This window comes from Amblyomma americanum, chromosome 1 (genome assembly GCF_052857255.1).
Source record: "Amblyomma americanum isolate KBUSLIRL-KWMA chromosome 1, ASM5285725v1, whole genome shotgun sequence".
In the NCBI taxonomy this organism is placed as follows: domain Eukaryota; kingdom Metazoa; phylum Arthropoda; class Arachnida; order Ixodida; family Ixodidae; genus Amblyomma; species Amblyomma americanum.
The window spans coordinates 198,008,104-198,026,070 of record NC_135497.1 but is presented as its reverse complement, the minus strand read 5'-3'; the positions used below and the strand labels follow the sequence as shown (position 1 = coordinate 198,026,070).

General features: G+C 44.4%; 1 protein-coding gene across 5 annotated transcripts in view; it reads right to left on the bottom strand.

Annotated features, from left to right (window-relative positions):
- The window catches only part of LOC144114485 (tRNA methyltransferase 10 homolog B-like), an 86,704-nt gene that overhangs the window by 34,617 nt on the left and 34,120 nt on the right, over positions 1-17,967 (bottom strand). For all 5 annotated transcript variants that reach the window (XM_077648252.1, XM_077648251.1, XM_077648254.1 and 2 more), the window contains exons 6-7: positions 10,652-10,804; positions 8,299-8,413 (exon numbers count right to left, since the gene is read on the bottom strand). In XM_077648252.1, coding sequence (XP_077504378.1) covers positions 8,299-8,413; positions 10,652-10,804 — 268 coding nt within the window. The remainder of the gene's footprint in view (positions 1-8,298; positions 8,414-10,651; positions 10,805-17,967) is intronic.

Genomic DNA, 17,967 nt, shown 5'->3' with positions numbered 1-17,967 from the left:
AATGGAAATAATTGTCGGGTTAAATGAAGTAACTGAAGACTGGGCAGATATAGCAGAGATAGAGAATCAGTGTAGAAATGATCGGACATAGAAGGAGGGTTATTAATAGCAAACGCAACAGCAGAATGGAATGCTATAAGCTCAGTGGCATAGGCACTTGAAGGTGGTTCTAAGGATATGCGATGAACGTATAAAATATTTTGTGTGGAGCTAATAACAACAAAAGCAGCACCAGCACTGTGATGAGTGAATGACCCGTCTGTTTAAATATGCAATGCGCGTTGACACGAAAAAGCCAAGGCTTCCTGATAACTAAGCAAAAGAAAATTTATATTTCAATAAGGGATGGTCAGATCAGATATTAAGTACAGGCTGAATTTCAAACGAGTCATAAAATGTCTTGCCATAGACAACGGGTTGCCGTAATGTAAAAAGAATAAACTCTGCACATAATTGGTCCAGATAAATAGGCAATGGAAGAACATTGGCAAGGACATGAAGAGCAACAGTTCTCGTAGTACTGTAGGCACCAGTAAGAGCAAGAAGCGGAATGCATTGTAACGATAAGACACGATCTCTAAGTCTGGAAGGCAGACAATGGAACCACCAAGCTGGGGCGACATAGGTGATTGTAGGAAGAATAACCTGATGATACATTAGGCGCAAATGCGATGGAGAAACAGGAAAATGGAAACGGAACCAATTAAGGAGCTTGGTCGTAGATGAAATAATTTTCTCTTGCAAATGATTAACATGAGGAATAAAGCTTAGCTGGGAGTCAAAAACAACTCCTAATAATTTAATATTGGGTTAACACTTGAGACTGTAATTGTCTAGGCGTATAGTTGGCTTACATTTGCGCAATGCCGGGACTCCATTAAAAAATAAAACATAAGAACACTTTTGAGGGTTTAAGTGAACACGATACTTGCCACACCAGTTTTTGAATTAATGTTAAAACATTTGAACCCAATGTTGACAACTCGCAGCTAGTCTTTCCAGGGACAAGGATAATAGTGTTGTCAGCATATGCCTGAATGTGGATAGGTGAGGCGACAGGGAGATTTAAGAGGTCATAAATTAAAATGCACCCTACAACCAGCGCAATTAGCCGTCCGGAGTAAAACAGGTTGCTAGATCAGTTTACTGGCAAGCCTCACGTGATCCTCTGAAGATCCGGCGCTCGACTGAAAGTTGGCAGACAGTTCGAAGCTGTACTCCAAGTGTGTGACCTGCGGCTGTCAGTGTGAAGTGGCCTTCACCTGGTCTGCTTTTCCGCACGCTTCACTATCAAAGGCGTTACGGAGATCAATTATGCTATATGCTCATTTTAATATGAGGTTATTGTGTGATGATAAGGGCCCAGAACTTTAGGCATTTGCTTAAAAATGCCTATAAATGCCTAAAGGGGGGATTTTTGCACTTGCCTGCCTTTTTGCCATTTTTTAGGAAATACTTCCTATTTCACCAGACTTGTTGCCTATAAATGCCTAAATCTGGCATTTCGGTCCCAGATGCCATTTTTCTATTTTGCAACATCTGTCAAAGTATAGTGGAAGGTGCGCGCTGATGTCTCGCCCTCCCGACTTCCGAACAGAACGGGCACCGTCACTCCGGTCATAAAAAAGGATGGATAGCTGTCACGCAGACTGGCAAAAACAAATGAAAAGGACGCTTGTCTACAAGCCCATGGCCGCCTACCCTCTGAGGAGAATGGCCAGTTCTTCCCCTGCAGCTCTGAGAATGCGGGACACTGACTTGAGCGGCCTTTCTCAATGTTTACTTCGTCAGCGCTCTCTTCATTTCATTTCGTGTTGATGTGTCGAAAGATAAGGCATCGAGAGGCGCTCGCTGCAGGCAGTGGGTTTTGCAGTTTGGAGATGTTTTTTCAACTGATGGAACTGCTCTTTCCTGCAAAGTGTACGAAAGCTCAGTACCAAGTGAGAAGTGATGCCATGTAGCGCAAAGCGTCGCTACCAACAAGCATGTTGCAAACCTAAACCGAAAGAAGGAGGGGACATCGCAGCTCCTACTGGCAGAAATTTTCAACAGTGGTTCAACAGCAAAGGAATCGTCATTTGTCAAGGAGTTGTGTCAAACATTTTTGGCGGCAGATATCCTGTTCTGGAAACTATCGTATTTACACGATTGTAAGTCTACCTATTTTTCAAATTTTGAAAATCCAAAGTGGGGGGGGGGGTCGACTTACAATCGAAACGGAAGCATGACACCATAAATAAAGGCTAGACAAACGAGATATCAGGCATGCTACAGCGTGGTTACAATTTTGCTGAGCAGCTCCGTCGCATCGCTTTTGGTGCTGGCCTTGGGCAGCTGCTTTGTCAACGCGCAGAACCGGCATCCCTTCCCTACGCACGGTGGTTGATGGCGACTGTTGATAAGCAGCAAACCGGCACCCCCTCCACTCCCCACACATGGCTGCTGATAAGCGGCGGCGGCCCCAAAATGCATTCATTTCCTACTCTTAATAGGCGTACTCAAAGTTTTTTTTTTTTTTTCAACTTTGCACATGGCGCTCAAGGGAGCGCCAATAGTTGATAGAACGGCCGCTGTTCCAATCGTGGCGGCACCGCCACTTGGAACAGCGGCGCCGGAATGTGTCGGTAGCCGACGGAAGAGCCGACACTGCTCACACGTAGTTTTCCTTTGGCTCTGACGCATTTGACTACTGCCGGCCGCATTTCACAAGTATTTAATGTAGTGCTTCGTCAGTCGTCATTTGTGTTCCGGGTCCAGTAAGCGACCGGCGCTCGTTCATGGCTACATTCATGATGGCTGTCATTCTTTACACCGAAGAAATGAACAACTGCACGTCGGGCCGCAAGTTTGATGTTCGCAACGGGTGATACAGGTGTGGCAGCTGCTGCGGGGCAAAATTTTCAGCTGTTCCACGCGGTGTCGTGATGTGACTGTTTGCAAAGTGCCGGATTTCACTGCACGATGACGTTACAGCTACGTGCTGTGGGACCACAGCAGCGATCACGAAGGCAGCGCCAGTGATGATGGCGTAAGTGTAGACGAGTAGTCCAATGACTCATACATTTTCGTTTTGGAATGTGCCCACGGGCGCGCCAGCGCGCAGCAGCCGATAACGCGAGCTATCGGCTAGCGATGAGCGGCGGCCGCAGGATAAGGCCAAGCTTAAACAACTACCATGCCTTTTTTTACATTTTCTGAAATGCGATATGGGGGGGTCGACTTACCATCGTGTACAGTCGACGACCGATTTTTCGGACTCTCAAGAAACCGCGAAAACAACCGAAAAATCGGGCAGTCCGGAAAATCAAATTTCACCAAAAAAAACGTGAACTTATAACCAATATGCTGGAGGAAGCAGTCAGTTGTATTGCACACATTCGAAAGCTCCTCATGACTAAATTTTGCCGCGCGACATGTGCATGGACGACAGGCGGCGACCACTTTCACAATGTTGGCCTGGCTGTACTGCCCTCGGCATGTCGCCAATGAACGCATGGGCTGGGACAGTCTAAACGGGAAAGCAAACACGCTGCTGCGGGAACTGCGGTGCGCCCACAGTACAATGCGCCCGGAATGAGAACGCGAAGACAGCGAAACAATAAGAACTGAGAAACGCCTGAAGCAAGGGCTCCGTCGCTGTTGGCCTTCGTCATTAGGCCTAGAGACTAGAGCCAAAATCGGGACCGTATCCGGCGATATGCACTCTGCGGTGGCTAGCGTATAATAAGGCATCTTGCCTGTCATCGAAACGCCAGTTGTTTACGGTTTTACAATAGAAGAGTCAGGGTTGCAGTGCATTTTGCAGCAGGTACGCTGACCTTGCTTTGAAATGCATCACCATTTCCTCCCGCGCTCGCTGTCTCCATGAGGCCGTACGCCTCCCAAGCGCTTCGCTTCTACCTCTTTCCATATTCGGGACGAAAGACTCTGCACAGATCAGTTCCGCAAACTCTGACTGCGGCTCAAGTTCGTGCAGCGGAAGACATTCAAGAACAGTATGAATTCGAAACCATGCGGGCGCAATGTGCTGACTCGCGCAGAACTTCAGCATCGCAAGTTAAGAGGCTCCCTTTAAGCTTGAATTTCATTTTGTTTGATCAAGTTTTCGATCTCTCCTGCGGTTTGAATTAATGAGGTTCCACAGTACACATTTTATGGCAGCTTGGGTGTTGGTGGCAAGTGCAAACGAGGTTCGAAAAATCGAGCGCTCAGTTGCGATGCGTCCGAAATTTCAGGAGCTCTTATACATTGGCTCTATGGGCCATGTTGTGGTGCCGTGAAAAAATCCGAATAATCAAGCATGTCCGAAAAATAAGGTGTCCGAATTTTCGGTCGTCGACTGTAAATACGGTAACCAACAGTGCACTATCTTGGGAGCTTTCTGAACAAGTGCACCAAGTAGCATGTTCCAGATGAATGAGCGCTTCGTAAGAGATACGTTAGAAAGTGCTACAAGGATACTCTCACCAAAATCAGACATGGAATTGGAAACAATTACATTTGGGTGTCAGTCGACAAAACCACAGATGCTCGCAGACACTTTGTGGCCAGCTTCATTGTCAGAACAATGAGCCCAGAGAAAGCCGGACGAGCAATCCTGCTCAATGCACATGTTCTTGAAAAGGTGAGCCATTCGACGATAGCTCAATTTTTTACTTGACCTATGGAGCTTCTATGGCCAAGAAATATTTAATGTAAGAATGTACTTTTGTTTGTCACGGATGGGACACCCTACATATGCAAGGCAGGAAAGGGTCTCAAGCTTTTATACAAAAAGGTGGTTTACCTGACCGCATTGTTCATGCACTGCATCGTGTCGCCGAATGTGTCTGGCTCTCTTTTCCCCAAGTGGATGCATTAGTGTCCAGCACAAAACAGGTGGTCCTTAAATCCCAGTCAAGAATTACTGCCTTCCACGCAACAGAAACCGACATTCCTCTGCCACCAAAGCCAGTTTTGACTTGATGGGAAACATGGATAAATGCAGCAATATACTAGGCACGGCACTTTGAAGTGATTAAATCTGTCTTTGAGGAAATCAAGGAAGATGCTGTGTGTGTGGTCAAAGCAAAACCCATGTTCAAAGAGGCAAGCATGGAAAGAAACCTGGCATACATCACTGCAAATTTCTTAACACTGACGGAAGGGATGACAAAGTTAGAAAAGGCTGGACTCTCAACAGATGAATCATGATAGTCGAAGTACAAGCAGCACTTTGGGCACTGGAAGGAAAGGGCGCTACTGCTTCAACGAAGATGAAACAACTGGTAGAAAAAAATAGAGGTACTGAAACTCTTTCCAAAATCAGAGATCTTCTACATGGAGAGAATACGGCGACATCACATGAGGGCCTAAGCCCCTATGAACTCTCATATTTTAGGTTCGGGCTACTAACATCATTTGACGTAGAAAAAGCATTTTCAAAGTACAAAGCTAAGATTATCAAAAACAGAAGGAGCTTCAATTTGAATAGATGAATGTCCATAAAGGTATCATTTCTGAGGATTATTGGACAATGCCAAGGTGATGGTTGAAGTGATAACTACAATACAAGCAAATTTCATCCTATAGGCGCTTGCTGCTGCTGGTTCGTGACTCGCCTGGCATCTGCTAGATCCACTGCTCAAGGCGTCACGAAAATCAAGCATAGCTATTTTATCATGGGACGGGTTGGTATTAAAGGGGTGACTAGAGAAGTTCCATTATGGTGCTGGCTAGTTCCGCAGCGGCCTGAGCTGTGGCATCGGTGCGAAACCAGCTAGCTTCTCATTCTGGATGTTCCTAGTTCGAATCCGCGTGGTCTAAAATTTTTTTCTTCTTTTTATTTTAGCCTTAAATAATCTCTCCAGTCTTGTTTACCCGCGAGCGACTGGATTTATTTTTCAAGCAATGCCTTTCTGACCCAGCAATAAGTGCCGCTCAGTACTGGGTTTCACTCAATCTAGGTTCATAATCATGATTGTTAAGGAGTTTGTTTTACTATGGTGGGATTTTATTTAAAGAGTTAGAAATGAAGCGTCCCGGCCCATGAATTTTGCATAACAGGAAATAACAAAAGAAGGGTGAGAACGAGAAAGGGCCAAGTCGGCGGGCGGTCTCGCACATTGTCTCGCTAGTGTGACATGGGAGTTTGCGGACCATCGGCCAACTGCCGTCTTGTGGGAGGCCTGGCGCTGACACCGACAGTCGGCCGACTGTTTTAGTCGCCGCAGTGTGACATAGAGCCAGATATCACGTCAACATGGTTTGGCAGACTGAATCGGCCGACTGTTGGCCTAGTGTGACAGGCCCATTAGCATTTCATCATGTGCACTGTAACTCAAGTCTTCCAGCCACCGCGGTGGTTCATTGGTTATGACGCTCGGCTGCTGACCCGAACGAGACGGGTTCGATCCTGGCCACAGCGGTCACATTTCAATGGAGGCGAAATCCTAGAGGCCCGTGTACTGTGCGATGTCAGTTCACAAGAACCCCTGGTAGTCGAAATTTCTAGAGCCCGTCACATGACACCCCTCATAGCCCGAGTCGCTTTGGGAAGCTAAACCCTCATAAACCTAACTCAGTCTTCCAAAAGCTTTGGTTTATGCTAGTCAGCTTTGGTTTAACGCTAGCTAGCATGGCTCCCCTGTTAAACTTTAGTGGTGAAGGTTGCAAAGAAAAAAAAGTGACAGACGCTCAGATGGTCTGCTGCAATGAACTGCGTAAGCAGAATATGCTTTTAGGATGACGCTTTTCTCTTTTGCTGCATCCCACTGCCTGAAAGTAGCGCCAATTATTTTCGCTTTACTCTGGCTGGCTTTATGGCTCGCTAAAGATTTTATGCTTTGCATCTACTGCATTTATACTTTGGTTTACTCTGGCTGCCTTTATAGCTCATTAACAGTTTTTTTGCATGCTTTTACATTTGTTATATTATTACTTCGCGTTGCACTGGATCAGTGATGATGCTCACTCGCTCACATATACTGAGGCGCTCACTTTCGGCACACCGCTTTCCCTCTCTCCGCACTGCCGCTCGCTTGTGGGCGTTGCTTTTAAGAGTGCTAGCTCTTATTCATCGCGTTTAGAGATTTTGTGAAATCTGCTACCACCCTGAGATCACAGCGCCATCTGTGGCAGCAACTACTTGTCACGTTTCGAGATTTTGTGGGGTCTGCAACCACCCGGAAATCACAGCACGATCTGTGGCAGCAACTAGAAAACAGCACATCTCGCATTGAGGCTTGTAGCGCTATCTACAATAGCGGCATAGTTTCGGTTTCTCGAGTCCAAGATGACAGGCATTAAAATTGGTTGTGCCCTCCCATCCCTTTCACCCCTCACCCCCACTAAAAATATCCTATAAAGGGTAGGAAAGGTGTCCAGTAACGGGACCGCTATATATGCATAGCTATATATGCATACATTCGTTCCGCCTATATGTTACCACCACAAGAGGCACCCATCTGGGGACAGTTGTGTACTGAATTTGGGAGGCAAATAAAACCCAATGGATTGTGGTATAGAAATAAAACCACAGTTAAATAACAGGTAAACATTGCATACATGCAACTGCTAATTGAAGCGTTACCATATCGCACCGCAAGCGAAATTCTAGGCCCACCTTGACCCCCCAAACGAAGCAAATTCCGTTTTGAATGTGTCTTGAGGGGGTGGAACTCGACAACGGGCAGACGTGCATCATAACTTCTCTGATAGATTTCACTGGGCGTCGATCACTCCGCTAGGTGCAAAAGTTGTTACTTTTCCGAACCGCTCAGGGTTTTCTTCACTGGCCCCGCTGGATGCGGAAAGACTTTCGTTTACGCATGGCCAATAAAGCTAACGCTGGTTACTTCGTCTTCCAGATGGTGGTGGCCTTTTTTTTTCTTCTTGCCTCTCGTCGAGGGTGTTCCTTGTATTCAGCTCACTAGCGCACCACTTGCTGCAGATGCCAGAGGCTTCACCCGGCGGCCACACAGGCACATGCCAGCATTTATGCCTAATGACACTCATACGCTTACAAAGTAAAAGTGTTGCCACCTCTTCAGCCTTCTTGCAGTGAGGGCTAAGTGCATTGGAGGCACACACAAATGTGCCAACCATGCAGTTGAAAATAATGTTTTGTTCCTTTAAAATATCTCATGACAGGAAAGTTTGGTTTACTTTCATGGTACCTTATATGAAGCGTGAAACAACAGGTAAGTGTAGAACAGGGAGAAAGCATCTTTAAAGAGCGGTTTCTGCTCTGTGCCACTGTCAAGAACCAACAAACAAATAAATAAATTACTGCCAGAAATACTGTATCGGGCTACTTACCCTGGTTGACAGTAAGGATCTTGCAACCTGTACCACCACAACGCTCCATAAATTCATCTATTGGCAGCTGTGCACACCGGATACCTTCGGCACGGGCGGTGCTCAGGCTGATATTCTGCACATAAGCAGATACCCCCAAGCAAATAAGATGCTATGCAATTGAAATTATTCTAACAGTTTATACGATGAGTGGAACAGCAAAGGATATGACACATAAAATGCTTACTTCTAAAACTTTAAACAGCACAGAGAGCTCCAACATATCAGCTGGTGAAGCATTAATAAAATGTGTAGTATTACAGCACAGGTACACTGCTCACATGCTGACTACTGCTGACATTTTACAGGAATCAGTGATACTTGTGTCACTAAATTTAGCCACAAGCATGAGTTCCAGCCTGATTAAGCATGATACAGCCATGAGTTGGACACATTCACTGTCAATGAGACTAATTTAAAAAGAGTTTTTGTGAGTTTACTTGATGATGACGATGATGATAATGCTGAACTTTTTTGGTGCAAGGGCAGCTTTGGACAAAGACTCTCAGGACATAAGGTTTACTGTCAACATAAGGTGAGGCCAACGACCCATTTCCCAAGCTATTCACCCCAGGCAACCTGAGCACCAAGCCAGGAGAAAGCTTATACCCACTGTACTACCGCTGGGTTCCTGGGAGCAGTTAGTTCAGTGCACTATACTCTCAGCGCCACTCTTGCCACTGACAAGCCTCAAGTTTGATAGCTCTTTGTAAAAAACTGTTCCAGACTTACGACTAATTTCTTTACCTAAACAATATCCCATCATATAAGTCACACCAAAGACAATGCACTAGATACAGGATACAAGAGGGCTTCAAGTGAACCATCAAAGCAGATGAAGATTCTCATTTGAGAGATCATTGGCAGCGGGAGCCAGAGAACCTTTCTTCGAAAGGATGTTTCCAGCAAGCTGAAGTCGCCTGTCATGGGAGAAATTGACCATTCATTTCACATTCTTGGAAACACAAGACCGGGCAAGAGTCACAGGTACTGCATTGTGCAGCTTCAGCTGCAGAGTCAGTTCAATGACGCTGGTTCCTGCCTCGATGTTGCGGAGGCACCTACCATTAGTGAAGGCATTGATTGCAACGTAACTGACACAACCTTCATGAAAAAAGTGCAGTTAGAAGGATGGGGCACTGCAGACACAAATGCATTTGGTTGGAAGGGTGACGACAACTGCATCTCTCTTCTGATAGGAACTGACCAAATGTGAAGAGCTATGACCACTGAGATTATTCGCTAGCGCAGCAACAAGCTTGTTGCCATAAACATGATTTTTGGCTGGATGTTTCAACATGATACTGCAGAATTAGACCTCCCCTAAGAGACGAAGTGCATGGTCAGTGTTTTACACTGCTCTGCGAGCGGCACAGGGGACGAGAAAGCTTTGGTAAGAACAGGACACAGTTTTCATAGGCCAGATATCACAGTCCCAGAAGTCATAATCACAACATCTTCATCTATGCACTAAAGCATAATAGCTGCCATTGAACAGAAATGGTTCGATAATGAATCAGACATGTCTCTTGGCAACAAAAGAGAGAATGTCCTCCAGCACATGATGCAAGCCAAACAGTAGAAAGATGGTGAGCCACCAAGGGTTAGGAGAAATCACACAAGCCAGCTAGCCTGGGCCAGCACCAGCTGTCCTCAACAGGTGCGTACAGTGACAGAACTCGAGCCATGCCCAGTAAGAGAATATCCAGCAACTGCACCGCCACCTACCATGACCATGGCCTCAGCCTGTTACAGAAGGATTCAAACGTCAAGGACCACGGTCAAGAGCCACTTGATGAACGCACCCATAAATTTTCAGAGAATTTTTGGGAACATAAATTGGTTCATTATGCAAGTAAATATGGTATTAAAGAATAAAAAGCGATCCCTGCACTGGTTCAAGATCACTGGAGATGTCGGGTGCGACCCTATGGTAAAGGACTACAACTACCGGTCCACAAGTCTGATAAAGATCAAGGGTGGGTAAAGTGTACCCTAGCCTTGATGTAATGTCCGAGCTCGCAAGCTGAAGCTTTTCGGAAGCAAGTACATCAAGCGCTGCTTTCAAAGCTGCATCCCCTAGAATTTGTTGACAAAAATTAGATTGTTCCAACCCTAGAACGCCAGAGACAAGCTCTTTCTGGCCGGGTAGTTTACATACAGTATGATAATTGTATGTCCACATCCAACACACTTCTCAAGTTTTACAATTACCCAAAGAGGTCATTTTTAGGGTTAGTTTATGACTTATGATTTAGACTTTACAGCTTGTGCTTAAACTCTCAGTGTAGAACAAAAGCCACATAACAAATACCTTATGTACAGTTTCATCAACAAGGCCACCAATAATGTAAACTATGTCAGGTCCCAAAGGTGTAGCAGGTAGAGCATCTGGAGCATCTGGACTCAAGTAGATCAAGGACTCCTTGGGGAATAGCTTGATGTGGCTCTCAGCCGTCATTTCCACCTTTGGAAAAAAAAAATCGCATTCAAAATGTAGGCCTTCGAGAGCAGTGTGAAAGGACAAGGAAACGTTTGTATATTGTTGCATACACAGGGACCAACACTGAATAAAGGACATTTGGTGCAGATACTCAAAAAACAAATTACCTTTTAAACTTGTGATGTTCATATATTACCTTACAGCATTTTATTTTTCCTTACAGCATTTTATTTTTCCTTACAGCATTTTATTTTTCCCCCCAACTCAGACCTGATACGTTTCACGAATTAGACACCACTTCTGTTTCTAAAATCTCTATGCATGCTCACTGCTGTGTTGTGTGTCCTATGTCTTTGACCTCACTTCTACACTGAATTTTATAGCCCTTTATATTTCGATGCTAATAGATTTGTCTTTTAATATTACTTGTATTATCAGCAACACATAAAATGCTAACAAGACAAGTGAAACACGAGCAGCCCTTTGTAAGACAACGGCCTCTTCCATATCTCTCCAATTAATCCTGTTCTGTGCTCAATCTTCTATATGAATACACCAATAAGCTGAATACTAGTGCAGCTTATTTTCACTTTGCAGGTGTGAAGACTGCCCTTTAGAAGCATTAATCAACATCGCTTGTATTTCCTCTCCAGAAGCCAATGCATTTCTGCTTTCATGTTGGAACTTCAGTTCTATTGGGTTTATGGCTTTATGGGGGTTTAACATGTCCCAAAGCAACTCAGGCTATGAGGGACGCCACAGTGAAGGGCTCCGAAAATTTCGACCACCTGGGGTTCTTTAATGTGCACCGATATCGCACAGCACACGGGCCTCTAGAATTTCGCCTCCATCGAAATTCAACCGCCGCGGCCGGGATCGAACCCGCACCTTTCGGGTCAGCAGACGAGCGCCATGACCACTGAGCCACTGCAGCGGCCTCTTCAGTTCTCTTGTTCAACTTCGTTTGTTGCTGATAGTACATGTAGTTAACTGCATGTATCTTTGACCTTTTTCTACTGTTTTGTTATTGCTATTAGTGAACTAGCACCAAGAACAGCTGGTTGTCCTGGGCACTGGAATGACAACCGACTGACTAATTCTTGTACTAAAAACAGGAAAAAGAAAACAGCCAAAGATATGGGTTGGAAACTGCTACATGAAGGTGCATAATGCTTACAGGTTTCAGAAGAAAGAAAATTAAGTGCACGGAAATATAGCCACAGGAAAAATACAAACTAAAAGAGAAAAGGAAGACAATAGATAATGTTAACACAAAGTAAATATCAAGAAAAGCAAGGAAAAAAATAACAAGAATGAAGTACCAATAAGACAGCAGACAAGGAGTCTGATACGCAGCTACCAAGGCCCGGTGTTTTTGAACAACTCAAAAGAACACAACGTACCTGGTCTCAATTACACTCCCAAAAATATAGCATGCTGACGCACAAGCACTGGAATGCTGATATTTAGAAAATCTGGCAACACTAACAATGTTTCCTTTAGAGATATGCATATATTAAACCAGTCATAGCTGCTTGCATAAAAAGCACATTTGCTCTGCTTACACTCATAGCAGAAGGGGACCATCCTGGTAATTTTTTTTTTTTTGTCGGGTTTAATGACACATGAGCAACTAAGGCTATCATGCGCCAAGCTCAAGTCATATGAAAGTGTCTTCTGAAGATTTTTACAAAGATAAAAAAAAATATCGGTGTAGAAAGCTTAAAAAGTTATTTCCTTCTACCTAGTATTGGGAGAAAAACATTATTGATAAATGACTAATATTAAAAGTTTCAAAGGAGGTCGGGTAACCTCATCATCCGTCCTTGTTTATGCAAGGACTGGGGGCCCCACCACCAATCAAATACAAAACCTCAGCCTTATTCCCGGGAATGAGAAAGTGGCTGAGGTGCATCAGGCGGAACACTAGGTCATATTTCACATCTTTTTAAGAACACCAACTTCTGTTAAAAATCTAAAAACGCAAGACATGTCGACAATTGCATTTTCACCTAAGAGCAGTGCTGGGTGAAACAGGAAGCATTTGCTATAGAATGGAGAAAAGCACTCTTTTCTTGGCTTTTCCATTTGCGAGCATGAAAATAAAATGTGATTAACTGTAAGTTCTCCACATGTACAAACTGGTTTGCCTTTTTTTGTAAGCAGAAAGTTGTGTGTAATGTGGGTGTGGCCTATACGGAGACGGCAGATAAGCACTTCCTTAGAACATTTTTGGTGCACAGATGACTTCCATTGGCCTAAAACTGGTTTTATTAGGTGTAGTTTGTTATTTATTTCGTTGTTCCAAGCCGACTGCCATTTTTTCCTTGCATTACAATGTAGCGATTTTATGCAATCTTTATAGGGCATATTTACATTTTTAATTTGCTTGCCACAAGCTTGAGCAGCGCACACATCTGCTCTTTCGTTGCCTTTTATGCCAACGTGACTAGGTACCCAGCAGAGCCTAATGTTTTGTCCTTTGGCTATGGCTGTTGTAATGTTGTGTATAAGGTCACCAAGTAGCAGAGTTATCGCATTTCCGGAACGAAGGGCTGTAAGCACACTTAGCGAGTCTGTGTAAATAATACTGTTGGAGAGGTTCTCCTTTACTATTTTTCTATGGCTACACAGATGGCATAGCATTCGGCAGTGAAAATGGATGCACACTATGGAAGTCTTACTATTTTATTCCAATTCCCTTCTACCACTGCACATCCAACATACGCCTCTGTTTTTAACCCATCTGTGTAATATTCTGTGAAACTACTGCATTTTTCCCCAAGTGTAAGAAATTCTTGCATTATAGCTTCTTCCAGAATTTGTTTTTTTGCGAAACTGTGTGAGAGTGAAATCACAGATTTCATTGAAATTATACCATGGTGGCACTGGACCTCGTGTTCGGGCAATGCTTGGTAACATGTCTAATACGCCGAGGTTCTGGCACATCTCTTCGAATCGCAACAGCAGTGGCCTGGTAGCTTGCGGCTTATTGTTAAAGAGTATTCTAGATGGGCACTTTGTAGCGATGAGATAACAAATATGTTTGTATAGTGAACGGATTTTGAAAATGTACGAGCATGTGAGCATGGCTCTTCTGTCTTTTAAGTGATGGTTCATTAGTTTCTACATACAGACTACTTATGGCTGACATCCTGTATGCCCCAGTGGAAATACGCAAGCCGAAATTATGTACTGGATCCAGTCGCTTAAGGTACGATGGTCTCGCTGATACATAAATTATGCAACCATAATCTAAGGTAGAGCATACTACAGAGCAATAAATTTGTAACAGACATGTCCTATCGGAGCACCAGTGTTTCCGTGAGAGTATTTTTAGTATATTCCAGGATTTAGAAGCTTTCTTTTTGAGGGTGTTAATTTGTGGCAGGAATGTGAGTTTTTTATCAAAAGTTATTCCCAAAAATTTGTGCTCGAATTTTACTGGTATCGTGACTTCATTTAGATAAAGGGTGGCATCAGTGTGCAGTCCTCTTTTCAGCGAGAACAGAACAGCTACTGACTTTTGCATGGAAAACTTGAATGTCGTCAGTTTGTTTACTGTCAGTTATATTTGTCTCTCGCATGTTGCTATGTTTGAGGATGTGCAGGATATTTGGAGATCGTCGACGTAGAGTGAATACAAGATGGACTCTGGGATTATTCAAGCTATGGAATTCATTTTTATAATAAAGAGGGTTGTGCTTAATATACACCCCTGAGGTACTCCATTTCCCTGAATGAATGTTCTTAAGAGCGTTGAGCCTAGGCACACGTGGAAGGAACAGTTTGAAAGGAAGTCATTGAGGCAGTTTAACATCCTACCACGGATACCTAGGTCGCGGAGGATCCCAAACCTCCAAGTGGTATCATATGCTTTTTCCATGTCGAAGAAGACGGCGAGACAGTCCTGTTTGTGTATAAATGCTTCTCTAATTCTGTTTTCGAGACGAACAAGATGGTCTGTTGTTGAGCATGCCTTTTTAAAACCGCATTGATGGATGTTGAGAAGTTCGCGGGATTCAAGGACAAATGTTAGTTTTATATTTAGGACACTTTCGAAAGTTTTTGCGAGACAGCTTGTAAGTGCTATTGGTCTATAGCTATCAGGGGAAGTTGTTGGTTTCCCAGGTTTCAGGAATGGCACTATGACGGCTCTTTTCCACTCCTGAGGCATTTTTCCTTCTATGAATATTTTGTTAAAGAAAGTCAGGAGTGCCTTTACGGCAGGCTGGGAAAGATGGGCAAGCATTTGGTAGTGTATCTGGTCGGGTCCTGGAGCAGTTTTTTTGCCGGCAGACAGTACTCTATTGATTTCCTGGAGAGTAATTAAATTGTTGTATTCTTGGTTTGCACCTCCACTTGTTGGAAGTCTGTTTTTCAGCTATATTTTTGTATTCCAGGAATGACTGCATATAGTGAGACAAACTGGAAACTGCAGAGAAGTGTTCCCCCAAACAAAATATCTGCCTGTTCTTTTATGCCTGTTTGTGTGCCTGGTGTTGTCAAGAAAGGAATTGTGAAAGAACAAAAGGTGCCGTTTAATTTTCGAACCTGTTCCCACATTTTTTTTTTATGTCGTTTGACTGTTTATAGAAGTAACATAACTTTGCCATGAGGTTTTCTCTGCATTGCGACAGACGTACCTAGCTTTGGCTCTTGCTGTTTTAAAATGTACGAGATTCTCTTGTGTTGGGTACCTATGAAATTTACCCCAAGCTCTGTTTAGTAGTTTTTTGGCTTCCTTGCAATCTTTTGTCCACCACACTTTGTGGTTTTGTTGCACCACTCCTGAAGACTGAGGAATAGCTAAATGTGCAGCAGTTAATATGCAATTCGTGAACTTTTCATTTATTTGATCAATGCTCAGATTTTTTAAAACAATTTTTTCTAATGTGGCTTCTTGGATATTAAACTGATTAAAACAGGGAGATGATCGCTGCCATATGGGTTGTCAATGACATCCCATTTAAAATCGTTACAAACACAAAAGGAACAAAAAGATAAATCTATGCAGCTCATTTTCCCACTGCTTGGAGAACAGTAAGTGTGTTTGCCCGTGTTCAACAGGCATACATTGCTGCAGAGAATAAAATCTTCCAGAATTCGACCTCTGAGACGTCCGTATGTTCAATTCCCCAAAAGGAGGAGTGAGCTTTAAAATCCCGAACATAAAGATACGGCTCCAGTAGTTGTATTAAAAGCATTTCTAAATTGTGAAGTGTGACAATTAGGTGAGGTTCAATGTTATGGTTTTAAAATCAAGGACAGTCGCAGCAACTGCCTCATATGGGGTTTTTAGGTCAATTTTCCGAGTAGCAACACCACCCTGGACCACAATAACAGCGCCTCCAGAGAGCCTGCTTGAGTTCTATCGGTCACAGCGAAAGACTTGACACTTTTTAAGAATGTTTTTTTTCTGTGGTCCTAGGTTATTCTCCTGGAGGCACACTGCTACTGGCGAGAATGAATTTGAAATATCTGTTACGTCTGTGTAGTTGTGTAAAAGTCCACGACAGTTCCAGTGAACTAGAAATGCCATGACTATAGACTAGACAGGGATAAGGCTTAAAACCTAGATTGGTGGGTCTTTTGGACCAGTTATTGGGCTTTTATCCCTTTTTTTTTGCTCGATATAACTTTGCCGCCGCTGCAGCGGAGGAAAGGGAGGAGTTGTGTCCATCGTATCCTCCAACACAATGGGTGAACATGCTGAACGCACGGTTGTCTTCGTTTTATGCCTCTCTGTATGGGGAGGGGCCTTGGGGCCGGCTGACCTGGAGGTCCGCGCGGCCTGTTTTGTGGATGCTGGCACATAACTAGCTGCGGCCACCAGGGGCACGGATGACCCTGCTGCAGGCTCATTGTGTGTGAGCTGGGCAGGTGCCGAAGGCCGCTGTGATGCTGTGCCCTGTTTCACCACAGCAGAGTAGGTTGGGTTTTGTCCCAACGAGAGTCGTTTCCGCGCTTCTCTGAATGATATCTTTTCTTTGACTGTTGGTGTTACTATTTCCTTTTCTTTTTCCAGGCTGGGCATGACCATGAGTAAGCTGGATGACTGCCCACACAGTTTGTGCAAAGGTGGGGTTCAACATGACAGTTTTCAGCGGAATGGTCGTGGGAAGCACATTTGGCGCAGATCCGTTTGCCCCGGCAGCTCTGCGAACCGTGGCCGTAGCTCTGGCATTTGTAGCATCGGCGTGGATTGGGTATGTATGGTCTGAGCTTTAGCTTTGTATAGCCGACTTCCACTGAATCGGGAAGTATAGGGTACTAGATGCAAAGGTGAGGACAATGTGTTTCGTTGGTGTTTCCGTGTTGTCGCATCTTATTTTGATCCTATAGACATTGGTAACATTTTGGTCTTTCGATCCTTCCAGTAGATCAGTCTCGGTTAGGTATTTCAGGTCATCATCGGAAATTACTCCACGAACAGTGTTCAGTGATCAGTGTGGGCTGATTGTTAGAGGAAGTTCTCGAATGATGTAACATCTGAGAGTTTCTCGTATTGATGCTTGTACAGAATTTCCAGAAGCAGGTCTCCACTAGCTAACTTTATGATTTTGCAATCTTGCCCTATGGCGTCAGTTACAGTTCTTGAAACAAGGAAAGGTGACACAAGTCGAGCGGTTTTTTCAGGGTCTTCGCTATGTACTACATGGTAGCGCGGGAAATTTGTCTTGCTGCCAAAGAATTGAGCAGTCACTTCGGCGCACCCTCTATTTAGAGGACGATCAGCGGAAAGTAAGAAATGAGCCATCAAATAGCTATACACCTCAACTATAACCAGATCTGACGAAACCCAGGGTAGTTCGCCACACAAGGTTAACCCTAGCCGTCTATGAAATATGTAAGAAAAAACGAGGAGAGGAGGAGACAGGAGAGTTATGAAAAAGAAGACAGCAAAGTAAAAGATGGAGAGGAGGACAGGAAAAGGCGACAGCCGATTTCCCCCGGTCGGGTCAGGTCAGAGGTGCCGTCTACAGGAAGCTGGGGCCAAAGTGGTGTGTTGCCTCCGCCGATGGGCCTTAAAGGTCCAAACGCTCGGCATCGGCTCAAACACCAGGATCTCCTTTTCCCCGGACACAGCGATGCCATGCACGGCGAAGCGCGGGTGCTCGGGTCCATGGTGATGCACTGTTCACCATCATCCCCCTGCGGGGATGTCCCTGCGGGATATCCTGGTA